This window comes from Giardia intestinalis, chromosome 2, assembly GCF_000002435.2.
Source record: "Giardia intestinalis strain WB C6 chromosome 2, whole genome shotgun sequence".
NCBI lineage: Eukaryota > Fornicata > Diplomonadida > Hexamitidae > Giardia > Giardia duodenalis.
The window spans coordinates 1,476,132-1,502,436 of NC_051857.1; the positions used below are offsets into that span (position 1 = coordinate 1,476,132).

The 26,305-nt window shown below is 55.0% G+C and overlaps 3 protein-coding genes and 1 pseudogene across 3 annotated transcripts; 3 read left to right on the forward strand and 1 right to left on the reverse strand.

The window, feature by feature from the left end:
* Positions 1-26: 26 nt before the first annotated feature.
* On the reverse strand, positions 27-14,348 carry GL50803_0093736 (Dynein heavy chain; the record flags this gene model as incomplete). Its single annotated transcript, XM_001705828.1, has 1 exon — positions 27-14,348. One exon carries the CDS (start codon positions 14,346-14,348, stop codon positions 27-29), a length of 14,322 nt encoding a protein of 4,773 aa, XP_001705880.1.
* An 825-nt stretch (positions 14,349-15,173) lies between these two features.
* Positions 15,174-16,814, forward strand: GL50803_0016167 (Kinase, NEK; the record flags this gene model as incomplete). Its single annotated transcript, XM_001705824.1, has 1 exon — positions 15,174-16,814. The coding sequence occupies one exon, from the start codon at positions 15,174-15,176 to the stop codon at positions 16,812-16,814; it is 1,641 nt and encodes a 546-aa protein (XP_001705876.1).
* A 6-nt stretch (positions 16,815-16,820) lies between these two features.
* Positions 16,821-21,770, forward strand: GL50803_00113673 (uncharacterized protein; the record flags this gene model as incomplete). The annotated part of the gene is made up of 1 exon (XM_001705823.1): positions 16,821-21,770. One exon carries the CDS (start codon positions 16,821-16,823, stop codon positions 21,768-21,770), a length of 4,950 nt encoding a protein of 1,649 aa, XP_001705875.1.
* A 1,976-nt stretch (positions 21,771-23,746) lies between these two features.
* GL50803_00116482 (Reverse transcriptase/endonuclease, putative) lies at positions 23,747-25,823 on the forward strand (annotated as a pseudogene; the record flags this gene model as incomplete).
* Positions 25,824-26,305: the final 482 nt, after the last annotated feature.

Consider the following 26,305-nt stretch of genomic DNA (forward strand, 5'->3'; position numbering starts at 1 on the left):
CAGGCCCACGCACCAAGATCACTCGCTCAACGATTCGATAGATGGACATAAATGCCGTTTAGTGTTACCATCTCATCTACCTCTTTGCTATAAGCAGACATCTTGACATGCATGACCTCTATGCCAGCTACCCGTGACTCTCTAAGTTGGTCCACATAGAATGGAACTATTGCAGACGAGGAGAGGTGCGCCTCGTTGTCAGCCGAGTACACATAAATATTCTCCAGTTGGTCGCTTTCCACATTCAAATCGATGAGGGTCCGCAACGAACAGCCCTGAAGAACACAGCTTCCAGCCTTAAGCGTTATTACTGGATGAGCACGCTTATTGCAAGCTTGAGATGAGGCGACCAACTTGATACTATTGAGCTCTTGGCCCATAGCTATGCCTTCATATCTACGAATAGCCTCAATGAATGCGGCGGGTCGTGGCATGTCTGACAGAGCGAGTTCGATCTGCGTCATGGTACTTGACTCATTGACACTCTGTCTGCAAGACTCATATGCGCTGGCTATGCTCGAGGATGCGCTTGTCAAAAAGGTACTCAAGTACTCGAAGGGATCGCCACTGCGAAGAGTAGCTAGCTCAGGAGAGTCGTGTGGTGCTGTTGGGCAGGGCACAGCAGTTATTCCCACGCACCATCGTTCTGGTAGAATTCTACTCAGGATAAGAGAGGCAATGGCCTTGATCCGTGTGCTGGCAAGGAGATAATTGCTATGCGCCGCAGCTGCTTCCTTGAAGTCGCTTTCCAGGACCTTTCCGATTGACATTATCACATTCCCTTGTAGATGAAGCTCATCAATAATCGGAATAATCCGCGCAATAGCTGGATCTGTTTGTTGAGCTTCGTTCAGAAAGGCTCCCATCTCCTTAAGTTTAGTGGCAAACACAGTCAGCTTGGGCTTAACGTCTTTCTCATAGATAGATGACAGTTGTAAAATTGTGTCATATATGCTGGCGATCGCGTTCCCGTCTGATGCACTTTCCTGAGTACCACTCTGTATACTTATTCGTGCCAACAGCGACCTAGTTGTTATGCTATTCTTTAAGCTCTGAGTTAGGAGGGCATTGGTGGGCAATCCAAGATAGTTTGGAACAGGTTTCTCGGGATAACACTGCTGCACGTAGAGCGCGATTCCGTCAATTAACTGTGCTGCATCGAAGCAGCTGCTACCTGCCAAGAGACTTTTGTTACAAAGAACATGTGCAGGCGGAAGTAAGTATTGGATAACGGGAATGCTGTTAATAGCAGAAACTATATCGCGCGCTCCATACGATTGAGCATTGCCTTCAACTGAAACAGTGGCTGGAATAGCTTTTTCTCCCTTATCAATAAGCTCAAATATCGCCGTTATCGCCTTGCTATTATAGGATATCTTAGTAAACTCCAACAACAAAGCATTGTCTGAGGAGTCCTTCGTGGCTACACCATATATTGCATCGAGTAGCAAGCCACTCAGCCGCTTTGAGAATCCGAGTAAGTAAACATTTTCGTCCTGGCTTGCTGGAAGCCCGCGAACCATACAGTCCTGAATAATGGAAATGATAGCCGTAAGGTCGTTCTGAGACCAGCCCGGGTCTAGCGCAACACCGCGGGGGGCATAGAGGCGGCGGGCGTCCAGGATGATATGGAGTGCAGTGGAGATGTAGAGCAGGGCGTAAAGCTTTCTAATAAAGCTCTCTGTTTTGTTCTGTGAAGGGACGGTTGTTGGCCATCTCCGAACAGCATCCAGGAAGGCTTCTTTGGGAGAGCTATCAACTACCAGACATACGCGCCACCCGACCCGGCCTAAACTCTGAGGAATGTATGGCTTTGGCTCGAGAAGAAGAACAATCTTCACGTGAGAGAGCAACTCTTCGTTATATTTCAGTTTGAAGCTAACCGAGCTCTCCATGAGCCAGCTGGGGAGAACAGAGAGCCAGTTGGCGCAGAGGTGGGCACCTTTTATAACAATCGTATGCATAACCGCAGAACTCATGGTGTCAATAGATTGCTCGCTTTTCCATGATTCGTATCTTCCCCCGAGATCTTCTAGTACGGTTTCAATAGCTTTGTTGGCCGCTTTTTCTTGGCCGGGATTTATGGTTATGGGGGTAGAGTTGGGGATGGTACTTGTAGGGTCCTGGCCTTGCAGCGTGTACAAAATGACAGGCTGGAGAAAACCGGCAGAGTGCCGTATAGCAGCAGCAATACTGTCCAGAAATTGCAGCTCCTTAGCATAATCATTCTTGAGGAGGGTCCTACTCACTGCGAGCTGTAAAGCAGTGGAAATCAGGTCCTTTCGACACGCAGAGACAAGAGCTGCCATTTCAACGTAAGTTAAGCGTCCTGCTGCATCTGGGAAAAGTTGGTTTATGTCGTTAAGGTTGTTGCACACCTTCACCTTGGCAGGAAAGTTGCTCCAGACAGAGCTGTTTGTAATGGAAATAGTAGACAGACGTGCCGAAGAAAAGCATGACAGGACCAATCGAAACTCTTGTGTAAGGTTGGCGGGAACCCAGGTGGGAACAGATATAGAGGCATTAGAGTCAGCACGCCCTGTAAAGTACTTGAAGAGACTATCCGTGAAAATATCGGGGCAATAATTGCGCAATAAAAGAGCAGAAGCGGCGACCACATCGCTTGAGAACACGGATGTCTGGAGCCTGAGTAGAGTGTCTGAACGGAACTGTTGTTGAGTTGCAAGAACTAGATCTGCAGTGATCTCCGACGGATTAGCAGTCGAGGGCTTATTACTTTGTAAGGCTTTAATCAGCAGCGGCATCACTGAACACTGATCTCCGATATATAAGCTATTTGCCGGTTGTAATGAAGAAAATGTTGAGACACAAGTGTCCATGTCTCTTGCCAATGGAAGAATGCGCTCTTTTACAGCATCAAGCTCCTTTTGAATGGTTTCAACCCCTTCTTGTGCTTTTTGTATTTCGAGTGTTTGCTGCTCTGCTTGCTTGAGCACGTTCATAAGAGTCACATTATCAATTATTGACAATGACTCTGAAGTTGTGGCAGAGTCGGTTGCAGCACTCAGGGCCGTGAGAAGGTTCTGCTCTACTTTGAAGAGTTGCTCGTTGAACGCCAGCTGAGAGTCCCTCAACTCCTCTATTTTCTTTAAGCTTTCTGGAGACCACTCAGCTAGAATACGATCAGTGTACAGATTAGCCTGAGACTTTCGTGTGGGTGCATAGGATAGTATCAGAACATGCTGAGAAAGATCTGACGGCACAAACACATCCAAAGACGAAACCAGAATCATGCGGAACGATGGAGACACTTCACTGAACTTGAAGGATTGGACTGGCATGATGGTTGTTGCTGTCGAGAGAAGGTAAGACGTATTCACGTACCCGGTTCCTGCAGGTGTGTCTGCTGCTGCACTCTCAGAGGCTCTATATCCACCTCCAGAATATCTTATGTATGGGAATAGAACAGAGGGAATAGACCCACTGTCGCAGTTTAGGACGACAATTGTTTTGCCAAACCTGGCTGCAATACTAACAAGATTCGCTAGATTCTCCGAGGCAGCACTTACAAAAGTGGTTCCCTCCACAGAGACGTCTTGGTTCTTCGTTTGGTCGAAATAGTTACGTAAAAATGTGAGAACTCCTGTGGCTTCGGTGACATGAGAAAGCACTATGGTTGTGATTAGATTATAATTCCTCATGTCACGCATGTCACGAGCGTCATCGTCAGCGGCACCTCGAGGGGCACTGTTTCGCGGAAGCTTGCTACTACTGTATAGCATGTCAAAAATGGCCGTATTCTCCAACGAACTAGTTGATGCAACAAGCCCATAACTAACATATCTATTCACGGTAACAGAATCATAAAGTAACGCGCCAAAGGCAGCTCTGACGGTCAGTCCTTTATCATCATCTTTTGCCGATACAGGGCTCCCGAAAAAGCTCTCACGCATGTCATCTGTGCTGGCACCAGCTACTACGAACAGAATGGCTGCATTAACGGCACACTTGTCGATAATATCTAGCTGCTGACTTGCTTGCTTGTACCCCTCTTCCCAGCGCAGCTTCTCTGCCCGGAGCCCGTGGAGCATCTCTTGGCCCTTCCGCTGCTTGGCTTGAATCTGCTGTAGCTCCTGCTTATACTTGACAAGCTGCTCTGTTTTCGCATTGAAGTCATCGCGGAGGCCTGCTATCTGAGCCTCTATGGCAGCGACCTCATCATTAATCGTTTGAATCTCTTTACGCATACTATCGAGGCTTCTGTTGGCGCTTTCCACGGCCTTCATCAGAGGCTCCATCTTAGTGCACACCTCGGCGTATTTGATATTGGCCTGAATCCACTTGGCAAGCGGTGCTGCTGCCCTGGACACGCGGCGGATGCGCTCCTGCTCAAAGCAGTCGGCGTTGTTCCTCACAACCTTGTTCACGGCATGTATGGATGCTTTGCTGGCCGTCTTCATGTCAAAGTTCGCAATTGTGCGGAGAACGCCAGACTGTGAAAGAAACGCCTTCATGCCCTTCCACGAGAGATCCTGGTGACCAAGCAGCACCAGGACTGCCTCCAGGACTACAGATACTGCAGGAGGCGGAGATTGGAAGGACTTGATCTCAGTAAGGGCGTCTGACGGGATCGCCTGGACGGCCTTTGTTGCCTCTTGAAGGACGGGCATAACAGTGCTTAGCTCGGCATCTGCTTGCTCCTTGTCCTTCATGATTCCCTGCTCTCTCTCGCTCAGTTCCTTCTGCAGAGCGTGAGCGGCCAGCTTCCTGTCGTTTGCTTCTGACATACGGCTTGAGATGTTTTCTAGCGCCTGGTTTGCCTCTTTCTGGGAAAACTCCACCTGTTTTGTGCGTTCCTGCGCCTGGGCAGCCAGAGCATCGACCTCGCTCTGCGCCTTCTGTAGCTGCTTCAGCCCCTTGGACAGGCGCTCACGCTTCCTATTTAGCATGAACGTCCACCTAGACTTGAGGAGATGGTAGATGACATAGATTTTGGTGTAGTATGATATCTGGACGGTATTGTGTGGCTTGTAGACAGACAGGTACTTACTTACGTATCCCGATGCAATCTTCAGTATCTGCTCGATCGTGTTGAGCGGCTTGAGGTTCCTACCTTCATTCGAAGCCATAGAGGCGCCAGAAATGATCGAAACAGTTTTTGTAGGCAGCGTATGAGCAATACTTCTTATGGGTGCCTTCAGAATATCGTCGGTAGTGCTTAACTGAATAGAGGAGGAGTCGAGGTAGAGCAGTTCAAAACTGACCAACTGTATGTTGCGACGCAGGGCGGGAACGAGGGAGAAGATGCCGTCGGTGCTCCTGCGCTCTGGGTTCAGCAAGATGACAGGCTGAACGGCTCGCACAAACAGGTTCAGAAAGAGCGTAGCCAACTCTGACTCAGACATAGAGTCGCCGTTCGGCACGCTTGACACCTCGGTAAACGTAGCAACCAAGCTCCTAAGATCTGCAGCAGAAAGTCGATTTCGGAAGTAGAGGATGTCACGGCTCGACAGCGCAGAAAGCAGGGCGTACCATTCTGGGTCTGCTTCCAAGGTGTTGCAGTCCATGAAGTAAGCAATGTGATGGTGGCCATGGGCAACCCTGTCGGCCAGGAAGCGCAGTACAAGAGGAGTAGCGTGGTCAGTGCCTGCAAACATGACCGTGCACCCTATACTTAGCGCCCCTGCAAGGGCAGTCTCCATTGAGAAATTGTGTGGCTGAGATAAGATAATAACACCTGCCGAAGACCTAAGGAAAATCTCCACAGCAGAGAGAAGCTTCAAGTATTCGTGGATGACGGTATCAATGAGTGGGGGACTCCACTGCATCATGTTCAGATAGGCATAATAGAGGCGAAGGCCGTTGTAGGTGTCTCCAAGAGAGGATACAAGCTCTTTAAGCAGGCCGATCCGCATCTTATTTGTGACTAGCTCTAGGGAGAGGTCGGAAAAATAGGCGTCGGGTATGCCTTCATCAGACTGCAATGCGCGCTGGAGCGTCTGCGCTGTCGTCCCAAGCTTGGCATAGGTTAAAACCTTCTCGTCCGAAACTTGGCTTATTGTCTTGAGACACGCGCGTGCTGCCGACTTACCCTGGGAATAGGGGATTGGTACCTCAAGGAAGATCTCCAGCAGCTTTGTTATCTTTTCCAAACTCACTTCGGACTTCTCGGTGGCAAGCAACGCCTTGATCGACGATATGGAAAACAAGGTGAGAGACCCCACTGATTTCAGGAGCTCTGGTAGAGCGATCACCTCTTGCAGATTCATGGTCCTAGTTTTGAGCTTTGCTGTCTCTGCTTCGGAAACCATTCGCATCTGCCAAGTCTGAAGGCTAGTGGAGGCCTTCATTAAGGAGGAGTACAGCTTAAATAGGTCAGGGCCGCACACAAGCTCAGCGTCTCGGGGATCTTCGTCCATGAAAACGATCCCCATTCTACGCCGCAAGCGGGCGGGGATCGCGTCCAGTGTCTTTGTGGTAAGTGCTACTTGAATGTCGGAGATATGAAGACAGGTGCCGCCCCTAGTATAGAACTTCCCGTGGGCCACCAGGGACCAGAGGAACGTGAGCGTCTCGATATGGGCGAACTCATCCGGAGCAACTATGTCGCAATCCCGCAGGATCAGCAGGATTTTTGTGCTGACGCTCCGAGGCTTTAGGTATCTATTCCCGTCTGCACCCTGCGTCTCGGCGCACTCTGATAAGAGCAGGTCTACTATACTCTGACGCGTGGTTAGCTGGGAACAGTCAAGTGTTAAGGCCTTATATCTCTGCCCTCTGCTGTTAGTGGTCTCTGCCACTGCTTGAAGAAGAGCCGTGTACTTCCCACATGTCTTTGAGCCCGTAACGATTATCTGTACTCCAGCTGTCAGAAAGTTCCTGACGGACAAGACGGCCCAGTGGAAGTGGGGGGCCTGGCCCGAATCCCCGTGCTTCGGCGTTGCCAATGTCCCGCGAAGATCGATGCTTCTGCCAGCAAGAACCGACGCAGCAGAACCCAGAGTGAGCTCGTTGAGTTCACCAGGGAGGCCTGCAGCCAGACAGATCTTCATCTCGGAGAAAAACGAACGTATGCACCCCGCAACGAAAGCAGTCTGAAGGTCCGATCCACTGTTCGCCATAAGAGCCGCACCCACTCCAGAATGGAACATGTGTGTACAGACGTCGATGGCAGCTGTGCCTCTCTTCATGGACGCAGGCAGACCGGTTCTAAAAAACGCCTCGAAGCCGGCAAGACTTAGCTTGCCAGACAGATCCGTGTTAGTGTCAAGCTGATAGCGTAAATGTGCGAGTGTGTCGTCAATGGACGTATCCGGAACAACAATGATGGCAAGACGACTGATCGTAGCAGGTGACGCATGAGCAAGCGAGTCTGTCTCAAAAAGGAACGACAAAGGCATTTGCAACGGAGCAGATAGCCTCCCGTCTACTTCTCGTGAGTTGAAGTACGCCTCCAGTGGGTTCATATTTACCGGGAAGCGGAGCCGCTCGCCGGAGCTCATTGTGAGGAGCCGGTTATCGTCCAAGACGGAATTCAAGGCCTCTATCCAAAGAGGGTCGATCGATCCATCCAGCATAATAATCGGCCACGTACATGGAAGCTCTCTGCTGTTCAACAGCTGAACAGAGAGACGGGCAGCGCTAGATAAGGCACCATCGTTCCACTCGCCGGTTGCAGGATCGACATAACCAAGAAGCTCCTGGCGAGACATCGACTTGGGGGCAATGAGAAACTCTTGGATGACAATATTTCCCTTGGTAAGCTTGAAGACTGCGTCCTTCAGCAGAGAAAAGATGTACGACTTACCGCTTCCGGTGCCTCCAAGAAGTGCTACGCCCATCTTTGTAGTAAGTGCTCTGTAGAGCTGCAACACCGCAATGCCGTGCGGCTCACGTAGATCTGGAGGAAGAGCGCCAACCAGCTCTTCTTCGAGACTGCTCACGGCCCCAAACTTCTTTATGGTGGACTCTGATTGCTTAATAGCCCTGGATCCGAAAACGCCGGTCAGGATCTCCTTGAAGATTTCAACCGACTTCCCTGTAATGCGAGAAAGAGTTGCGTCTGAGATGCACTTAATTATGACGTTACTTTCCATGCCATACAGCGCTTCAGCGCTTGAGTCGGAAAGCATCTTGAATGAGGAAGCGCGTACTATTGCTGCCTGACGCAAGATAGCCTGTAAGCTACGAAGACCCCAGTCCAGATGAACTTGTTTCGGAATTCGACGAGCGCACAGGACATATGAAAGGTCGCATTTCTCCGCTAGCTCCTTGCAATTGACAAAGCCGGATGTGGAGAGAATCGTCTCGATGATAAGGCTGGTGTCTGCTCTGCCCATGAAGCACCCGCGCAAGAGCTTGGTCAACGAAAAGGGGAGCTCAGAGCGGCCACGGTACTCGCGCGATGCAGGATTCATTGTGACGTAGATCGAGGCATAGGGAGATATGGCCCGTATAGGAACGGTGATCTCAGAAAGAGTAAAGGTGTTCTCATCGAGGTTTATGTTCCGACAATCCCCGAATGCACAGAGGCTTGTTTTTCCAGAGCGGAGGAGGATCACTTTTTGGATTGCCTCGATGTCTGTAGCAACGGCGCTCAGCACTGAGCTATCCAAGCGATTGATTTCATCAAAGCAGCCCATGGACCCCGAGAGAATTATCCCTATGAGAAGCCTGGATAAATCTGACCGCTCGATGGATGTATCACAGTTGAAGCACACGACGGTGCGGCCAAGCTTTCCTCCAAGCGCCTTCGTGGACTCTGTTTTCCCCGTCCCAGCAGGGCCCTGGAGGACACCTCCAAGCTGAAGTGCAATAGCCTCTGATATCGTATTGTAGCAGCGAAAAGTTAGAGGCGTGTGAATGAGTTTCGCTTGGAGGCCCTGGTAGTCATAGGAGTATGGCGTTATGGAGTCTAGCGCAAAGACATACAAGTCATCGGAGTCTTTGTGTATGCGATACTTAAGTTCTCTGGTCCAGATCCACCGCCGTGAGTCAAAGCAATCTGGCGCCGACTCGTCCACGGCAAGGAGAGACCCTAAGACGTTGAGATACTGATAGATATCGACAAGGAGGCCCTTTATCTTTAGTCCCAGGAGAAACTCGGGGGTTCCAAAGTTCGCTAGCGCAATCTTAGCCTCGAAGAGCTTGCTGGAAAACTTAGAAAGATACTGGTCGACACGACTCTTGCAGGCGGCCAGGGCCTGGGTCGATGCGGTGGCGTCCTTCACCTGGTAAAGGGCATAGTCAATCTGCGCAGTCATCATGACGGCGAAAGAGATGCAGAGCATTTCTCCGGAGAGCGCGCTGATGGGAAGGGACTCAGAGATTGCCGCTTGGAAGTCTTTGAAGCCATAGAAGTCCTTGTCAGAGTAGCTATATGGAGACACCGATGCCTGCACCGAAACACACGAGGTGATAATATCAAAAGGCGAGGCTTCCGAAAGCGCAGATTGAACCATCGAGGCGTTGCTCTGTGCGGGGAACACAAGCTCATTAATAGGGAGCGAGGCAATAGGCTTGAGGCAGCCGTCGCCCCGAATCTTCAAGGCCTTCAAAAGCTGGTTGCGAAGAGTTTCTCTATGGGCGGTATCGAAACGATTCAGCCAGAGCTCCGGCTGGTCTGTAGGCAATATGGAGACTGCGGTGGATAAACTAATGTGCTCACCCTCCGAAGAAACAAAACCCTTTATGAAGTTCTGCTTTTGTCCAGTTGCCATAACCAGTGGCTCTCCAAAGACCAACGTTTCAATGGCAGAAAAGAGCTTTTTGATGTGCGGGCGGAGGGTCTCTTCTGGCTTGGCGCTTCCAGTGGAAAGGATCTCGAGCACATCCGAGTCTGCCAGGAAGTAGAACCGGGGAAACAAAATGCGCTTTTGCTCCAGGTACTTGCGCAAGCTAGTTTGAATGTCGGCAAGGAGACAGCTGACAAGCTCAATGGTGACAATGACGTCCTTATAGAGCCCAAGGAATGCATTGTCTGCGGTAGAAGGTGAGAGCCCAGCGGCATGTGATTGCAAGGCCCCAGCAGAGTAGGGAACCGGGGCCTTAATAATGCTGATGAGTGACAGAGTAACACCGCGAGAATGCGGAAGTTGGGCAGATGATGGGTCCTGCTCGCTGGGTGCAGAAAATGAAGACCCACAGCATGCCACCTCAACTAGTTCGTCGCAGTCGGCTAAGAGAATGCTGTACAAAACACGCAGGCTGTCGTAGAACTTCTTCTCCTCTGCAACAAGCACCCTTCGCCCCATTACAGGCTCCAGAATACTTATCTGCTTGGCTATTGTGACCATGACATGACCCAGGCGCGTGTAGCTATCAATTATGGCGGTGCAGTCGTCGATCTGGTTCTTCAGTGACTTGGAATATGGATTGGTCGAAACAGCCATGATTATTGCTCTTTTCTCGACCAGCTGCGAAAAGAGGTGCTTCCAGACCGCAGACAGAGGGATCAGTGTTAGACCCGTCTTCTTGTTCAGACCAAGCTCAACCGAGCACAGCTCCTCTTGCGCCAAAGGCGTTAGCTCGTGGAGGGCAAAGAGGAGCTTTGCCTCCGATGCAAGCCAGTAGGAGGTCTCCTCGACCGCCGCTCGAATGCTGGTCTCATTTTCGGCACGAACACATACCTCACGAATTATGCTTATGGTCTTCTTGTACTCCGTTGTTTGAGGATTCTCTGCGGAGATATTTCCTCGGTTTGTAAACAAGCAAACTGCGGCTAGGAAAAGAACCTGGCACCCATTCATGGTGTCCACAATTGAGGCTGCGACAGTATCGGCCTTCAAGGCAAAGTACTTTATTATGGAGCCAAGATTGGTCTTTTCGATGATCTCACGGTAATGGGCTTGGGTCAAGGAGTTGCTACGGAGGGCTTTGAATACACTTAGTGACTGGCTAAACAATGCCGCCACAAAGGTGAGGTAGAGAGTCGCGGCCTGCTTCAAGCTGCTGATGGACTCAAGCGTCAATGCACTCCCTCGCAGGTCCACAGCCCCTAGGAGGTCGGAGATATCTGTTATCTCAGAAAGGAACTTCTCCCGGCATGCCAGGGCCTTTGTCTGGATAAAGTCTGCCATGTCAAGTCTATTTTTGACGATGCTCCACTCCAGCCGCATGAATGCAGAGCACCCCGCCTCCAGTTCAACTAGTATGGGAAGAAAGCCAGAAAACGCGTCCTTGAAGGCAGAAATTATTGCAACGCTGTTCTTGAGCTGCTTAGCGCTTTCCGTGGGAAGCATGGACATGTAGTCGACGTTGAAGATGGAGAGAGCCTCGGACGAGAGGGTTTGCATAGTGGCAAGTATCTCGGCCACGTTCTGGCGGACCTCATCGAAGAGCAACGAGTAAGCACACGCCGCTTTTCCGCCATAGATGACTCCATTTTCTGCGTCGGTCCTGGTGAAAAAGAGCACTTTGAAGAAGGAATTAAACTCAGCAAGATCGGCAGGAGCACGCACGCTAGTGTTTGCATCGCAGTAGGCGGTGAACTCCTGAATGCCCGCAGTTAGCTGCGCCAGAACATCCTTGGACTTGCTCAGGAGAGAGGCCTCGCCGCTGCCGGCTAGCTTGTCCACTAAAATGTCCCAGAACTCCTTCTTCTTCGCCTCCAGCTCTGACTCGATGTTGTTCAGCCTGTTAGACAAAGAGAGAAATGAGGCGTCTGCGGCGTCAATGAGAGAGAGCACATTTTCATAGAAGGCGCTAGAAAGCAGGATAACAGCCTTAAATCCCAGCATCTCCTCGTGCACTTTCTTCAACTTACCTTTCAGCAGGGTATGGGCGTCCTGGAAGAAGGCCGTGAAGTCTGTGAAGTCATCAGAGCTGGCAAAAGCCCCGTGAATAGCGTCGCAACGCTTCGTGAAGCCAGAGCACTCCGTGCTTATCTTGTCGGCTGCCTGCTCAGCAAAGTAGCTCGCCGCGGCTACGGCGACGTCTAGGATGGCTGCAGGCTTCTTATTCACGAGGCGGATTGCATGCTCTATGTTAACCGTGATCACCCCGTTGGAAGGAGACACGTTGTAGATGTGCTTCTCTGACCCTGGCTGCGGGATCAGAAAAGGCAGGTTGGCAAGAAGAAGATCCTCGGGCTGGCTTACTTGTGACATGTAAGATTGACTCAGGTCTGCCAGCCGTTTGCAGTTTTCTAGAGTCTGGAGTCTTTCTGCACAGGCCTTCGGGTTTTGGGCGCCAGAAAGCAGGACCAGCGCGCATTCTCTTTGGATAAAAGCCTCCATTTGGTGGAGGTGCGCGGCTATCTTGCTGATATTCACCAAAGCCCCCGGAAGCGTGTTAACGGATAACGCGCGCATGTCGCTGATGAGTTTCACTAGCGCGGGGTCATCCGACAGGTGGAAGTTCGAGTTGGCAGGAAGGTCCACGACAGACATTAGCTGCCTGAGCAAATATTCCTTGACACTGTCTGGAGAGAGGGTGAGAGCACCGGTTGTCTGGTTGATTCCGATCGGGGTGGGCAAGGGGGTTAGCAGAGAAAGGTCAGAAGACAGCGCGCCACAATACTTGGCTGCAAGTACCTTCGCCACGCATCCAGTCCAATACTGCACAACCGTGAAACCGCACGGCTCCGGTAAGTTGGCAATGAAGCCCGAGATGAGGTTTTTCAGAGAAGACATTGCCTCGGTCCAGCGCAACTGCCCAGAGATCAGGGACACTCTGGATATAGACACGAGGATATCCATACCCTTCTTGTGGAAGTCGTCTAGTTTTCCCAGGCTCTCCTTAAACCGGGCATGGATCTTCCGGATGTGCTCACTAATCTTAGCAAAACGAGGTACAGGGTTAGAGGGATCCTGCGAGCTCTCGGCAGATGCAATGTCACATGTGATCTGCTGGAACGGCTGGATGTTTGATTGTTGGATTGCCTTCTGTAACTCCGTGTCATAGACCTGAGCGGCTTTAAGAATGGTGGGCTTTTGATACGGACGGATGATCTGAGAAAGTTCGTTGTAGAAGGCTGCCGCGCTCTGCAAAGTAGCGACATAGGGCGTGAGATAGGTGACGAGCTGCATGCAAGAAACAACCTCCGCGGGAAGCGCAAGCTTCTGCGGATCATACCCCAGGCCAGAAAGGAAAGTGACGAGGGCGTGGACACCCAGCATCTTCTCAGGAAACTGGGCCACCATGTGCTTTTCCTTATTCATGTAAAGAAGCAGAATGCAATTAGGCTGCGCAGACATGGTTGAAAACCCGTTTCCAGGAGACTCGGCAAAGAGCGCGATGGATCCTTGTATGGACTTCATATATGCAGAGAGCAGCTGTCGGGCACTACGCACCGCGTCCTCTTCTGCAGTCTTGAAAAACTCAACACTCGACTGGACAGACGAGGAGAAACTTGCCAGGCTAGATACATCGGCTCCGCAGAGATCCTCCATGAATGGAAGGAGATTGGTGCTACAGGCGTTTAGGATCGATCTAGTCTGTCTTATCGTATTCAGCCTCACCATAGTGTCTGCATGGGTCCCCTCACTTAGAGAACCAAGGGTATTCCTCGCGCTGGCCATCATGTCATTAAAGGACTGGATTATGTTGGCGACGATAGTGCTGTTTGCGGGCCGCAGTGCGTCCCTGATCGACGGGCGCTTAAAGAGAAAAGAGATCTCCGGAAATATGAAAAAGTGAGAACCAAGTGTATTCGGGTTCACAGAAGAAAGGAGCGCTAATATCTTCGTGGCAACGGGGCCTTCAAGCTTCTCCAGCCTTTTATCAAAGTCTTGCAGGATGGCAGTCAAGGTCTCTGTATGCGAGAAGAATGTGTCTGGAATAAAAAGGGACTCTAGCGCCGGTTGCTCTTCGGGCAGGAGCTTGTTGATCGCGCTCACGGTACCGTGGAGAGCGTTAAGTCCGTCGACTCTGGCCTGAATGTCTTGAATGTCCGCATCCAGGCCCGCATCACTGACAAAGGATTGAAACGCCGGGTCACTGAAGAACAGAACTGATTGCTCGATGAGAGTAGCGCTTTGACTCAGCAAGGAGCCTGCGAAGACAGACCCCAAATAGGTCCGCAGTCCTCGGACAAGCTGCGGGGCAAAGACACGCCGCAGGAAGTCGGCCTTTCGTGCATAGGGCGGGTCCAGAGCCGAGAGAGAATTGGAGGCCTCAGTGGCGGCTGGGAGGGAGGTCAGAGGCGTCTTGCAGGCCTCTTCCATGATCTTAAGAGTCCGCAGTATTAACTGTGCTCGCTCGCCGGCAAAACCCGGCTGTTTGCTCAGGTTCGTGTAGAGACGATACTCGCTCTGAAAGGAGACCGGAGACCCGTCAGACTCCGATGTCGGCACCCTTTCGGCTTGTTCCAGGAAAGCCATGATCTCCTCGTCAGGCTCCTGGCCGCCTGCACGAACTTGGGAAAGATACTTCGAGAGAAGATCCATGGTATTTTTTAGGGAATTTTGCCTATGCCTCTTTCGGCTGGCTCTGTGGTAAGATCGCTCAGCCTAGTGGCAAGCGGGGAGCCACAAGGTAAAGAAAGGTAGGTGCGGGATGCTCTGGTAGCCCTAATGTTGAGGACGGAAGCGTTGCAGGGCTTGCTTGCAAGAAAGATCGAGTAGCAGCTCTGCTCTAGTGGGACACATGTTATGGCATGCTAAAGGCTGAATTCAATAAACCGATCATCGTGTGTACTGATGGTGGTTTGTATGTAAGTATATGCAAACTGCGGTTCACTATAGAAGTCAGCGCGTGGAAGCATCTAGAACGCGATCCGATGTTTCAATACGGTTCGCTCCAGACTGAATCAATGTCCCCCTTAATCACTGAACGAATTCCATACCGCAGGCGTGCCGTTGCCTCCCAGTTTCTACTGGGTCTTATGCTGTTCACCTTCGGAGTAAACTCGGAAATGCCATGATCTAGGCAGCTGACTGTCGAAATACCTGAATGAAAGCCCTTGTGTTCTTCGAGCGAGACCGACGCTGCAACACAATGAGATGCTTAGTGCGTGTTGTAAGGCTCCACTCTGACAGTAGGAGCTGCTGTGATAAGTACAGACCCTCGGGCAGCTGTCAGGCCTCTAGGTAACAGCGAGCGACCAAATGTTGGCGGATGGACATCCGCTGCTGCCTTGTCGACTCCTCGTCGGTATAGGGGAGATGGACCGATCGGGTGACCCATAGGAGCGGCCAGGTCGCAACGGCGAGTGTACCAATCGTGTGCTTCTCAATCGGTTAAATAATCTCTTTGTTTTGCTATCCAGGGTTATGGAATCGGACGATCTGCAAGGTACATGGAGCGGTGTGATCGAGGAGAAAGAGAGGGATGGCATCCTGAACGCCATGGGGTCGCCGTGTGGGCAGGGAGCTTGCTCTGTCATCTACACCCTCGACGCTCTCCCCGGCGAGGTACTAAAGGAGATTCGCACTGATATGCTTCCGAGTCATGTCCTAGAGGGCATGGAAGCGGCACTCTGCACACTGTCCCGTCTGAAACACCCCAACCTTCCTGAGTGCAAGAGGGCATTCAGGGTCTCCGACTACCTTTATCTTCAGGTGACACGCTATCACGGGTCTCTGGAGTCGCTCATGAGACTCTACAGACGCAGGAAGCAGTCCATGCCTCGCAGACTGATCCTGGAGGTGGTTCATCAGATTTCCTCTGCGCTTGCATACCTTCATGATCCAGACAAGACCGATCCAACTGGTGCTTACTTGCCGATGCTTGTCCACGGAGGCATCAAGCCTGCAAACATTCTGGTCGATCGAGCCGAAACGCACTTTGTCCTTGCAGATACGTGTGTCTCAACAGAGGCGTTTCGCAGGCACTTATCTATGTATGCGCCACCAGAGGTCCTACTGGGGGAAGAGCCCACTCCAGCTTCCGATCTCTGGAGCCTTGGAGCGGTGCTTTACGAGATGAGCACAGGCAGCAAGCCCGTTGCTCCAGACGGTAGACGGGTCAATGAACTCCTTGAGAAGGGGTTGACACCAGACCTCTCGGGGGTCAAGGACGTGGTTATCCGCGGAATCCTCGAGCATATTCTTGTGCTCGATCCAAGGGAGCGGATCTCCGCCCGGGAACTCGCATGCATCGTTGATCTGGATGCCAAAGAGCTTGCGCTAGTGAGCCTTCTAGAAACCAGGTCTTTGAAGAAGGAGGTGCGCGTGTTCCAGGAGCAGCTCGCCGTCATGCAGCGCTCGACTGCCTCAAAAACTGCTTCTCGCCCAGTTATCTCCAGTCTGCTTGGAATGACCGAACTGATGCAGGCCTCCGCGAACGGAGACACGAACGCTGTGCGTGCACTGGTCGACGCTGGCTCAGATCTCCGTGCGAAGGGACCCTCGGGGATGACTGCCCTCATGCATGCCTCCAGCCATGGCCATGTGGCAGTGGTGAGGCTCCTTGTGGACCACGAGGCCCAGATGCAGGACGATAAGAGCAGGACCGCTCTAATGCTGGCCGCGCAGAACGGGCGCGTCAATGTCCTGCGCATTCTGTTAGAGCACGAGAGTTGCATGCAGGATAGTGACGGCTGGACCGCTCTGATGTACGCGGCTCACTGGGGGCACCTAGAGGCCGCACAGCTGCTTCTGAGACACGAGGCCAAGATGAAAGATAGGCGCTGCCAGACCGCTCTCATGCTCGCAGCCGGCAATGGGAATATCCCCCTTGTGCGTCTCCTTGACCCTCTGGAGGCGGGATTCCAGGACAAGGCCGGTCAGACTGCCCTTATGAGGGCTGCAAGCAAAGGACATGTTGGTGCGGTTCAGCTGCTACTGGAGCACGAGAAGGGGCTGTGTGATGCTACTGGGAAGACGGCCTTGGGATGGGCGAGCGAGTTCAACCGCAGCGATGCTGTCCGCATCCTTGAACTGTGTCTCCAGGAGAGCACTGCGCCGCCCTAGTCCATAATGTGTTCTGTCAGGATGTCTCCTCTCCCGTTTATCGTCCTTTGCACGCGAGAGCCCCTCTTCATCGTCTTTTCGCTCACCGGAAACATGGCCATCTCCGATCCCTTCCGGCTCCAGTCCCCTGGGACGTGTCTGTTCTGGCACGAAGCACGGTCCCGGCTCTACATAGGCCACGCATCTGGCAATGTTAGCATTTACGCGCTGGCCTACGAAAGGGACCCAGACGCCCCACAGTTTGCTGACGGGATAAACCTTTCAGAAGACCCCAGCAACACGGGGAACTCCAGGCAGCCCTCTCTGGCCAGCACCACCGTAGATGCTGCCATGCAGATCCTCGGAAAGAGCCGCTCCTTCGACTCGCTGACGCGGGAGGAGCTCTTGAAGGTGTACCCGGAGCTCCGGTCGTCGTTGATAGACGTCTCCAAGAGCACCGCGGAGGCGCTGCAGAGGTCCTCCCAGGAGAAGGAGCGGCTCCGAGGGAAGTCCAAGCAGCTCATCGCCATGGCCTCCGAAGACCTTGAGGTCGTGAGCCTCATCACATCGCAGATCTTTGACGCCGGGCAGAGCACGCTTCTCAGCCACGGGATCAAGGAGACGCAGCTCATCGCCGACGACCCCCTGGCCTTTGTCAAGGCGACCGTGGCCCCAGACCCCGTCGCCGCGGCAACGCACGAGAAGCGCCACGGGGGCGTGCATCTGACGATCCGTGCCGAGTTCGTCACCACCAAGTATGTGGTCGCGGGGAGCGTCAGGTGCATGGACGCCGGGCGCGGCCAGTGGGAGGAGGCCATGGCAGACGACCTGTTTCGACTGGCCGTCGTGGGCTCCGATGCCGCGCTCGTCATTCTGGACGAGGACCTGGGGGTCGTCTGCACGTTCTCGGACTTGCACCCGGAGGGGATCATGCGGTGCTACGTCGTCATCGATCACATCACAACCATTGGCTTCAGCAACGTCTACCAGATTGGCCCGGAGGCGGTCCGCTCCTGCCACTTGGGGATGGCCGTGACAAAGGAGGAGCTCGAGGACGACCCTGCCCGGGTGGACGGCGAGGACGATAGGCGCGGGAAGAGGAGGCGCGAGGCCGTGCAGGTCTCTGACAAGAGGCTCGTGAAGGCCAACCTCGTGAAGTCCGCGCACCTGATCACCCTTGTCCAGCCGCCCAGGCCGGGCAAGCCTATTCTGGCGTCGTTCGCTTTCGGGAACGTTATTGGCGTTATTGACCACGACAACGTGGTGACCCTCATCCATGCACTGACGGGCGCGCACATCACGCGGATCGACATCGCCATCAACCTGCACGGAGTCAAGGTCGGCACCGGGGTCTATAGCCGCAAGCACGACTTCGGCTACATCCCCTTCGGGCGCCGGCTGTTCGTCCTCAAGGTGGTTGCCAACGAGGAGCTGGCCAAGGAGCAGGTGGTCTGGGACTTTGAGGACGCGAAGCGCGAGGAGGAGCAGCGGGCACTGGGCAAGCGCAGGCCGAAGGAGCTGATCAAGCACGCGCCCGAGCATCTTCCCCTGGGGTCTATCAGCAAGGAGTGCGCCGGCGTTGTCGTCAACCAGCGCATGAACGAGCTTGGCGCCGTCACAGGCCCTGGGGAAGTGACGATCTTTTCGCTCCTTACCGGCCGGCCGTCCAGGATCTACGACATTGCAAGGATCTCCAAGACGCTTCTGGAGGGCCGAGACGGCACAGGCAGCGGTGGCGATGACCCACAGGATTCCGTACTGGGTTCGGAGTATGCAAGCATCGAGACGTGCGACCTCTCGAAATTCTACGCAGAGGGCCAGAGCGAGGTGACGGAGGCCGATCTCCACTTTTCCACTCCAGACGACGAAGCCCGATACAGGACGCTCCACAAGCCACCGCAGATCCTCAGCCAGATCCCCAGCGCCCCCGACGCCCCCCAGTCTCTGCTCGACGCCCTCGGGCGGCGGATTCTGTCCCTCGCCGTCGACAGCAAGGGACGCGTTCTTTACGTCATAGGAACCCACGGTGCAGTGACACTTTACTGGAAGACCGGCTCTCTCTTCGACATATCCAACGTTGGGATTACCGGCCGGAGGACATGCGAAGACGACATTGACATCGTCGACAACCCGTTTGATGGCCAAAGACTGGGCGACGCACAGAGGGAGCCTTCTGCAGGGGCCGACTCGCACATGTCGTCCGGAGCTTCTTCGTACAGCCTGGGGCTCAATCTGTCTCAGATCATCGTCAAGGCCAACAACGCAGCCTTTGTGAGACAGCTGCTTTCCGACAAGTCGATAATGCGCGCGCAAATCTTAGCCACCGACAGAGCGCGCGGCCTTCTCTTCCTCTGCGACAACCTCAACCCGCAAATTGTGCGCGCCATAGACATGAAGCCGAGCCACGAGTACGTGAACAGGATAGGGCTGTCGAGGCAGCTGACAACCTTCGACATCTTTTTTGCAGGAGGAGCAGACCACTTTGCAAGGGCACGGCAGCAGCTCGCGGCGTTCTTTTCGTCGAAGCCCGTATTTGTAGGCGCAGACGACCTCTCTTCAAAGCCGGAGGTTGTAAGACGCTTTTGCCCCGAGTTCCTGTGGGCCCGAGATGTCTCTTCAGCAGGACAGCCGAATCAGGCGCCGTCTCCGATCCAGAAACTGCTCTGCGACGTTCTCTACACCGGGCATGCAAAGAAGGCTCGAAGTGACTCGTACGTGACGTGCATTGATGCCTCGGAGGAGCTGTCTCTGCTGGCCATAGGCACGTCTGACGGCCGGATTCTCGTCCACGACACGATGTCTGTCAAGCTGCTGCAGCAGGGGGTGATCCAGCCCCCGACAATCCCGTCTGTTGGCTCCCCCATAACGGCCCTCTGCTTCCTGGGACAGTGGCCCCTTCTGTTTTCTGCGTCGGCCTCTGGCGCCTGCTACATCCACGCGGTCCGCTCGCTGTACCCGAACTTTTCGCTCGTCTGCGCGTTTTACCACGGAAGCTACCATCCCCTGGGCTATCCACTGAATGCAGACTTTCAGGCCGGCTGGGTCCAGACAGCTGGATTCTTGAAGCACGCCCTTCTGCCCCTCTCTGATTTCAACTCAGACGTCCAACTGTATGGGAGTAGATACGAGGACGTGGTTCGCTACCTGATAGAAAACTTTTCTCCAGATCTCCTCCACACAAAGTACTGCCCCGAACGCAAGGGCCCTGCGCCCGGGGACGAGGCTCTGCGGTCGATTGACGGGGAGTTCCGTGCCAATCGTCTGCTTTCCACGAAAACGGCCTACGGGGCGCGAGTCGGAGACCTCCAGGCGTCGACTGCAACGCCCTCCATGGACGCCTCGATGACAACCGATAGGGAGGGAGAGGCCGCTTCCGGAATGATCCAGCCTCCATCGATGTTTGAGAGGCATACTGCTTCCAATCGCTATGCGTACATCATGGTCCAAGAATCCACAGCGGCTACTGAAGAAGGCCAACCTCTGTGCCATCTCCAGCAGGAGACCGTCGGTGTACAGGACGACTTGGAAGAAAGGTCAGAGCGTGCGCACACCAGAATGCCGGGTCCGTCTTACCAAGAGATTGTCTCTGCAACAATGGCACTCCTTCGCCGATACGTCCCCATTTCCCAGAACTTCCGAGGCCTTCAAGCCCGTCGGCGCAGAACGCTTATGAAGATTCGGGCTGCTGCTCAGGTGATAATGCTTGTTTCTTTCTACTTCACGCGCTTCTTAGCTGTTCCTCGGAGGGTCTACGTTGACTTCCTTCCTGTTCCGCTGGGCACCAGTCAGCCAAGGCAGGCCGCCTCTCGCCGCAAAGTGCCTCAGGGAGCGGTGAAGCTCTCCGACAAGTCCAGCAAGGTGATCGAGGACTTTTCTAAGTCGCGCTTTAAGACGTCCGGCGTTGACGTGGAGAGCCCGGCGGCTGCGCAATACGCAGACGCCCATGCGTCTCTTTATGGCACCATGATGGGGTCCTCTGTGACGCGGCCCGGGATGGAGGACGTAGAAGCGGAGGAAAACGGCATTCTCTACCAGTACGTCTTCAGGGACAGAACCAAGGTGAGAGTGCCAGTCCGGAAGGAGTCCGTTCTTGCTCTCTCCGCTCGCACCATGCCGACAGCTGTCTGCTTTGTGGACGGCGCCCACTCTATCCTGGTCGGGGACGACGCAGGCTTTGTGACCCTCTACAAGATTCAGAATCTGATAGCTGCTCTGGGGATCACACGCAGTCTCGACACGCAGCAGCTCCCTAAGGGTCTTCTTCATGCCCCGAGCTCTGGGAAGACGTCGCCAGTCGTTCCGTCTTCGTATCTCCGGGTACGGTACGTCCACCGTGCTCACGCCGCCCCCATTAGCCTGCTTTCTCCAGCTGGTTCCAACAGCCAGGCATACATTTCGATAGGCGGGGACAAACGAGTAGCGCTGTGGGGCTTGGACGGGGCCCAGCTCCTCGGCATTGTTCAGAGAGTCAATCTTGACCCGCCTCCGAAGGGATGGGACTCTCTTTTCGGCGTGCCTCTTACCGCACGCTCCGGGCAAAAGTCCTCAGAGAGTGGACTGGCAGATACAGCAAGGCTGTCCATCGAAGACCTCGAAGATGTGCCCAGTCAAGTCTTCCAGGACCCCCCTCCACCTATGCGTCTTGAGGCCCCGCCTGCGTGCGCATACCCGTGGACATATGCGCCGGAGAGCTCTGCAGGGGATCGCGTAGACACAGTCATTCTTCAAAGCATGCAGCAGACAGGGACGCTGGGTAACAGTGTGGAAGAGGCGGACCTGCTCGGTGTGACCCGCCAGCTTCTGGCATCGCGGCGGCCAGTCATTGCGCCTACGTCCCAGGGCGATCCTGGAACCCTCCTCAAAGCCACAGGCCTCACGGGTCGCCTGCTTGAGCGGAAGGGGGACTCGTGGACGGTTCGGGCCATGAAGCTTCGCGCGGCGCAGCAGCCCCTGGGATGGAGTGCAGGACCCCAATGAAATAACTGGGCAAGAGATAGAGGGACACTGGGTGCTGAGCGCGGGACAGATCTGAGCATCTGCTTGGAGTAATTCGCTCAACCTAACGGCTGCTCTAGCGCTGTGCCGCTGACTTTTTGTAGGTGTGGCTCGAGCATCATTATAGACCGCTTGGTGGTCAACTGTGCCCGACAACGAGGAATGGACAAGAGGCCACGAACCGAGCAGTTCGGCCCATCCCTGATCGAGGAACGCCCAGGAGCTCTGCGGCCGTCAATGTTGCTGGCTCGGAAACGAATGCCCAACGAAGCTCGTCGGGTGACGCTCGAGAGCCGGCCACTCGCTGCCTTCCAAGCGACGCTTCCAGCCAACCTCTGTGGTCCTTGTCAAGCAGATGAGACCAATTGAGGAGAGAGCGGCCGATCAAGGTCAGCGTGACTCTAGCGCGGCGGAAAGGATGGAGACCAAGCGTTCTGACACGCACGTATCGATTGGACAGAAACAACCCAGAGATTCCAGCAGCATGCTGACGCCAGTGTGGAGCATTGATGAAGAACCCCGGCCCTGAAGGGCGACACCCCTGTCTCTGAAGAGGCAGCCATGCTTGTGTGCGCCTCGACTACACCCGCAGAGGGCCCTATAACATAGCCTTGCAAGTACTAGTGGGCAGAGTGAACGATTTTTGAAACAAACTTCATGGCCGACGGCGATGACCACACAGCCAGCTCCCCAGCAGTAGCCCCCGCCATCCCACAATTCACTCGTAAGAAGCTCCACAGGCGGTTGGATGACGTGCTAGGAAGAGATGCCACAGATACAGTCTACTCTCTCAAGGGTTATCCAGACCTCGCTGTGAAGGAGATCCCTCTCGACGGCCTGGACAAGGGTAACATGGACGCCATCAGAATAAGATTGACCGGGGTGAGGCTGTCGCCTGCCACCTGACTGGTCCCCCATGCGAGCCACCGCCGCCCTGGGCACGCTTCTCGCATGCACGGCTGGGACCAGACGTCTGAGAGCCGAATCTCCTCGGATCCCTGCAGAAGAAGCCCGGACGAGGGGCTGAGGGCCCCGGTACTCAGCCCAGCAAGCAGCAGACCCGCGACTGCCCGATGAGGGAACCACCGAGGAGGGCTCGCGGGGGCCCGAAGAAGAGAGTCTAGAGAGCAGCCGATAGAGTGAGCAGGGGGCCCGCACCTCCCTGTCATGGAGAGCGGCGCATGGTGGCAGGCCCCAGTGGCCATTCCTCTAGGAGACCACCTGGCCCCACAGGATCGATTACTAACTACACGAACTGGCTCAAGAACGCCGAGGTTCACTCAAGGGGCTGCACCCTTGGGGACCTCCTACGCGATCCACAGCACAAGGAGTCGCCACACCTCTTTCACCTCACCAGAGGGCCTCGAGCAGCACGTCTCGGGAACTCTCTCCCGTCCGGGCTCCTTCTGCAGCCTTGCGACAGACAGACGGTGCCAGCTCACGCGGGCCCTCGCCGTTGCCTGCCGTGATGCCCCGGACCAGTGGGTGCCGCTGGGGCCTGCCTGGAAGTATGATCCAAAGATCTCACAGGTAAGCCTCGCTCAGTCCCTGGCCAGCCCGGAGGCGGGGGCTGGCCACGGGTCGCAGTGATAGCCACAGTGGTGATAGGGAAGAGCTCCCTCCGTTTGTGGATCTGGGGCCTGTGCGTTCCTCGGCTGTTCTGCGGATGTGCACAGCTGGACTTGAGGCGAAGGAGAGCCCGCGAGGACCAGATCCGTATTACGAACGCAAGATCATACCTTTGGGCCCCAGAGAGCAAGCCGTGAGTCTCTACTCGGAGGACCACTTCGAAGACGCTTGCCCTCTCGGCAGGACACACACGCTGGCTCTGTGGCCTGCCGTGCGAGAGCGCCAAGCAACCAACCGAGCACCTGAGAGAAGCAAACGATGACAGACACAGAGTGCTGGGCGACGACAAGCTGATCCTTCCGGCCCACATACCGAACCAGACAGCTGCCATGCTCATCCACCAGGGTGCGCGCATGATCGCGAGCATCGAGCAGGCCGGGACTGGGGTCGCGCTCCCCGCAATCAGGGGCCTAGACGCCCTGGTGGGAAGCTGCCAGAGGGCCCCTCTGCCAGACAACACCACGGAGCAGTCCCAGAGCAAGGCAGACCCAGACCCCGAGAAGGCGAGGCGCCGGATAGCAAACAGGGTGAACAACGCGCTGAGCTTTAATAGCTGCCAGGTCCTCTGTTCCTTGACACACCCACGATAGACAAGCCAGAGAAGGCCAAGGCCCCCTCAGCGCGCTACACCCGTGCGTCCCCCCGAAGGCTGCGTTGGCCTTGACTACCCTCCATCGATGAACTCGACAGGGCTGGAGTGGCAACCGAGGAGGAAATGAGGAAGGCCCTGTTTGGAACTCTCAACAAGAAGGCCTCGGGCGTGTCTGGTCTCGGGCCGGTCCAGCTCAGGCGATGAAGCAGAACGACAGCTTTGTGAAATACCTCACGCAGGCGTACAACGAGCTGACCACTCACCCCGAGGCGATACCCGAGGTGACGACCATGTTCGAGTTCCGGGCGATCCTCATCCCGAAGGAGTCCGACGGATACCCCCGATCGCGATAGGCGGACGGTCACGAACACCTTCCACCGCGTCCTGCTGAAGGGCTGATCAGGCATGCCAACTACCTCTCATGCGAGCAGATCGCCTTCAAGCAGAACGCATACGCGGTAGGCGTGAGGAGGGCCCACGAGCTCATCAGCGGGCGGGGATGCACGCCGTCTCCCTCGACACAAAGAACGCCCTCAACTCGCTCCCGAGGGCAGAGGTCGTCAGAGCCCTGAACGAGGCGGGCGTCCCGAAGGTCCTGGTCGACTACATCAGGAACTTCCTCGACCTGAGGCACAGCAAGGACGTGAAGTGCGAGGTCTGCGGCGTCCCCCAGGGCGACCCGCTCAGCACGTTCCTCTTCTGCATGGCCACCGAGCGCCTCCTGAGACGCCTCGAGGAGAGGGGCATCGCCTTCCTTGCCTATGCAGACGACATCGTGGGGTTCCACGACGAAGGGTACCCAGCAGGTGTGATAACACAGCAGACCATGGACCTGACGATCAGGAGCGACAAATGCAAGTCCACCATGGCGGGCGAGGAGGTGACCTTCCTCAACCACCCGGCGTCCCCCACTCCTGCTAGTCTCGCCCCAAAGGCCATCGCAGGTGCCGAGACTGCCTTGAAGAAGATCGAGAATGCCCCAATAACCATCCACCAGAAGCTCATCCTGGTGTCACTCTGTGTGGTCCCGATGGTGAGCTACGCCCCCCTGGTCGAAGTAACATCGGACAAGGCGGACTACGAGGAGTTCGACAGACGTCGCACAAGGCATCAGCACTAACCAACAGAAGCTGCGATCGCCTGGTCGACTTCCTAGCGTACCCGAAGGAGAAGGGCGGCCTGGACCTGCTCATGCCTGGATTCTACCACGACGAGCTGCGGAGGGTATGGGCCTCCTTGGACGTCAACAAGGGGGCCAGAGACCCGGTGGAGCTGTCGGTGGGCGGCCAGGCACTGCAGGGGAAGGGGCCTACTTCAACCGCCTCCTCACGCGCACACACCAGCTTCCGGACAGAGCGGCGACGTACTGTCTGCAGATGTGCGGCGTGCTGACCGAGGAGGAAAGGGCCCTGAAGGAGAAGGGCGGCTCGATCATGGCGCAGAAAGAGGCACCTGCCCGGGCTGCCACGAGGCACGACATGATCGTCGCGTGCCTGTACCTCCGCGTCTCGGGGAAGCTCAGCGCAGAGCTGGAAGTCAAGACCCACAGCCACCTCAGCGACCAGAACCAGAAGCCCGACATCTGGCTCGTCGACAAGTGCAAGGCAGTGGACGTGGGTGTCATCCAGCCCCGCCAGATGGATACCACAGCGAGAAGGCCAAGAAGTACAGGGACGGGACGCTCCCGATCATCTACGGGACGGACGGATCCCTCCACCCCAGTCCAAGGGGCACCTCAAGGAGCTCCACGTGGACCTCTGTCCGGGCTGCCTTCGCCATCGCCCACATGGCTGCAGAGGCGAACGAGCACCTGACGGGGCTGATCAGACGGGCCGGGCCGAAAGCCTGGCCACCCAGAGCGACCGTCTCCTGTCATCCTACTTCTGACAACCGAATGAGTCCATCCCCGGGACCTGTCGACAACGACCGAGAAGGGGCGCAAGACTGGACACACAACCGAGTTGAATCCCAACCAGAAGAGAAAGCCCCGCTAGCTGCTGCTGATATACATGGACAGTATTGAGAATGACAACAAAGACCAGAGCTTCACCAACCGTAAAGGGAGAACAAGGAGAGGCACCCTAGTAGACCAGCGAGCCTGCAGGACGGCGTGATCTCCAAAAGGATCTATGTGCACTCTTAGACCGAGCACACACCCGCAGAACACCCGAGGAACGCAGATAGCTCCTCCCTTCCACCACTGTGGTCTTTATATTGATACACGACCAACCCTCGTCTCCGGACATCACCAAAAATTGAGCGGGAATTTACCAGTAAGATCTCTGGACAGCGCCCG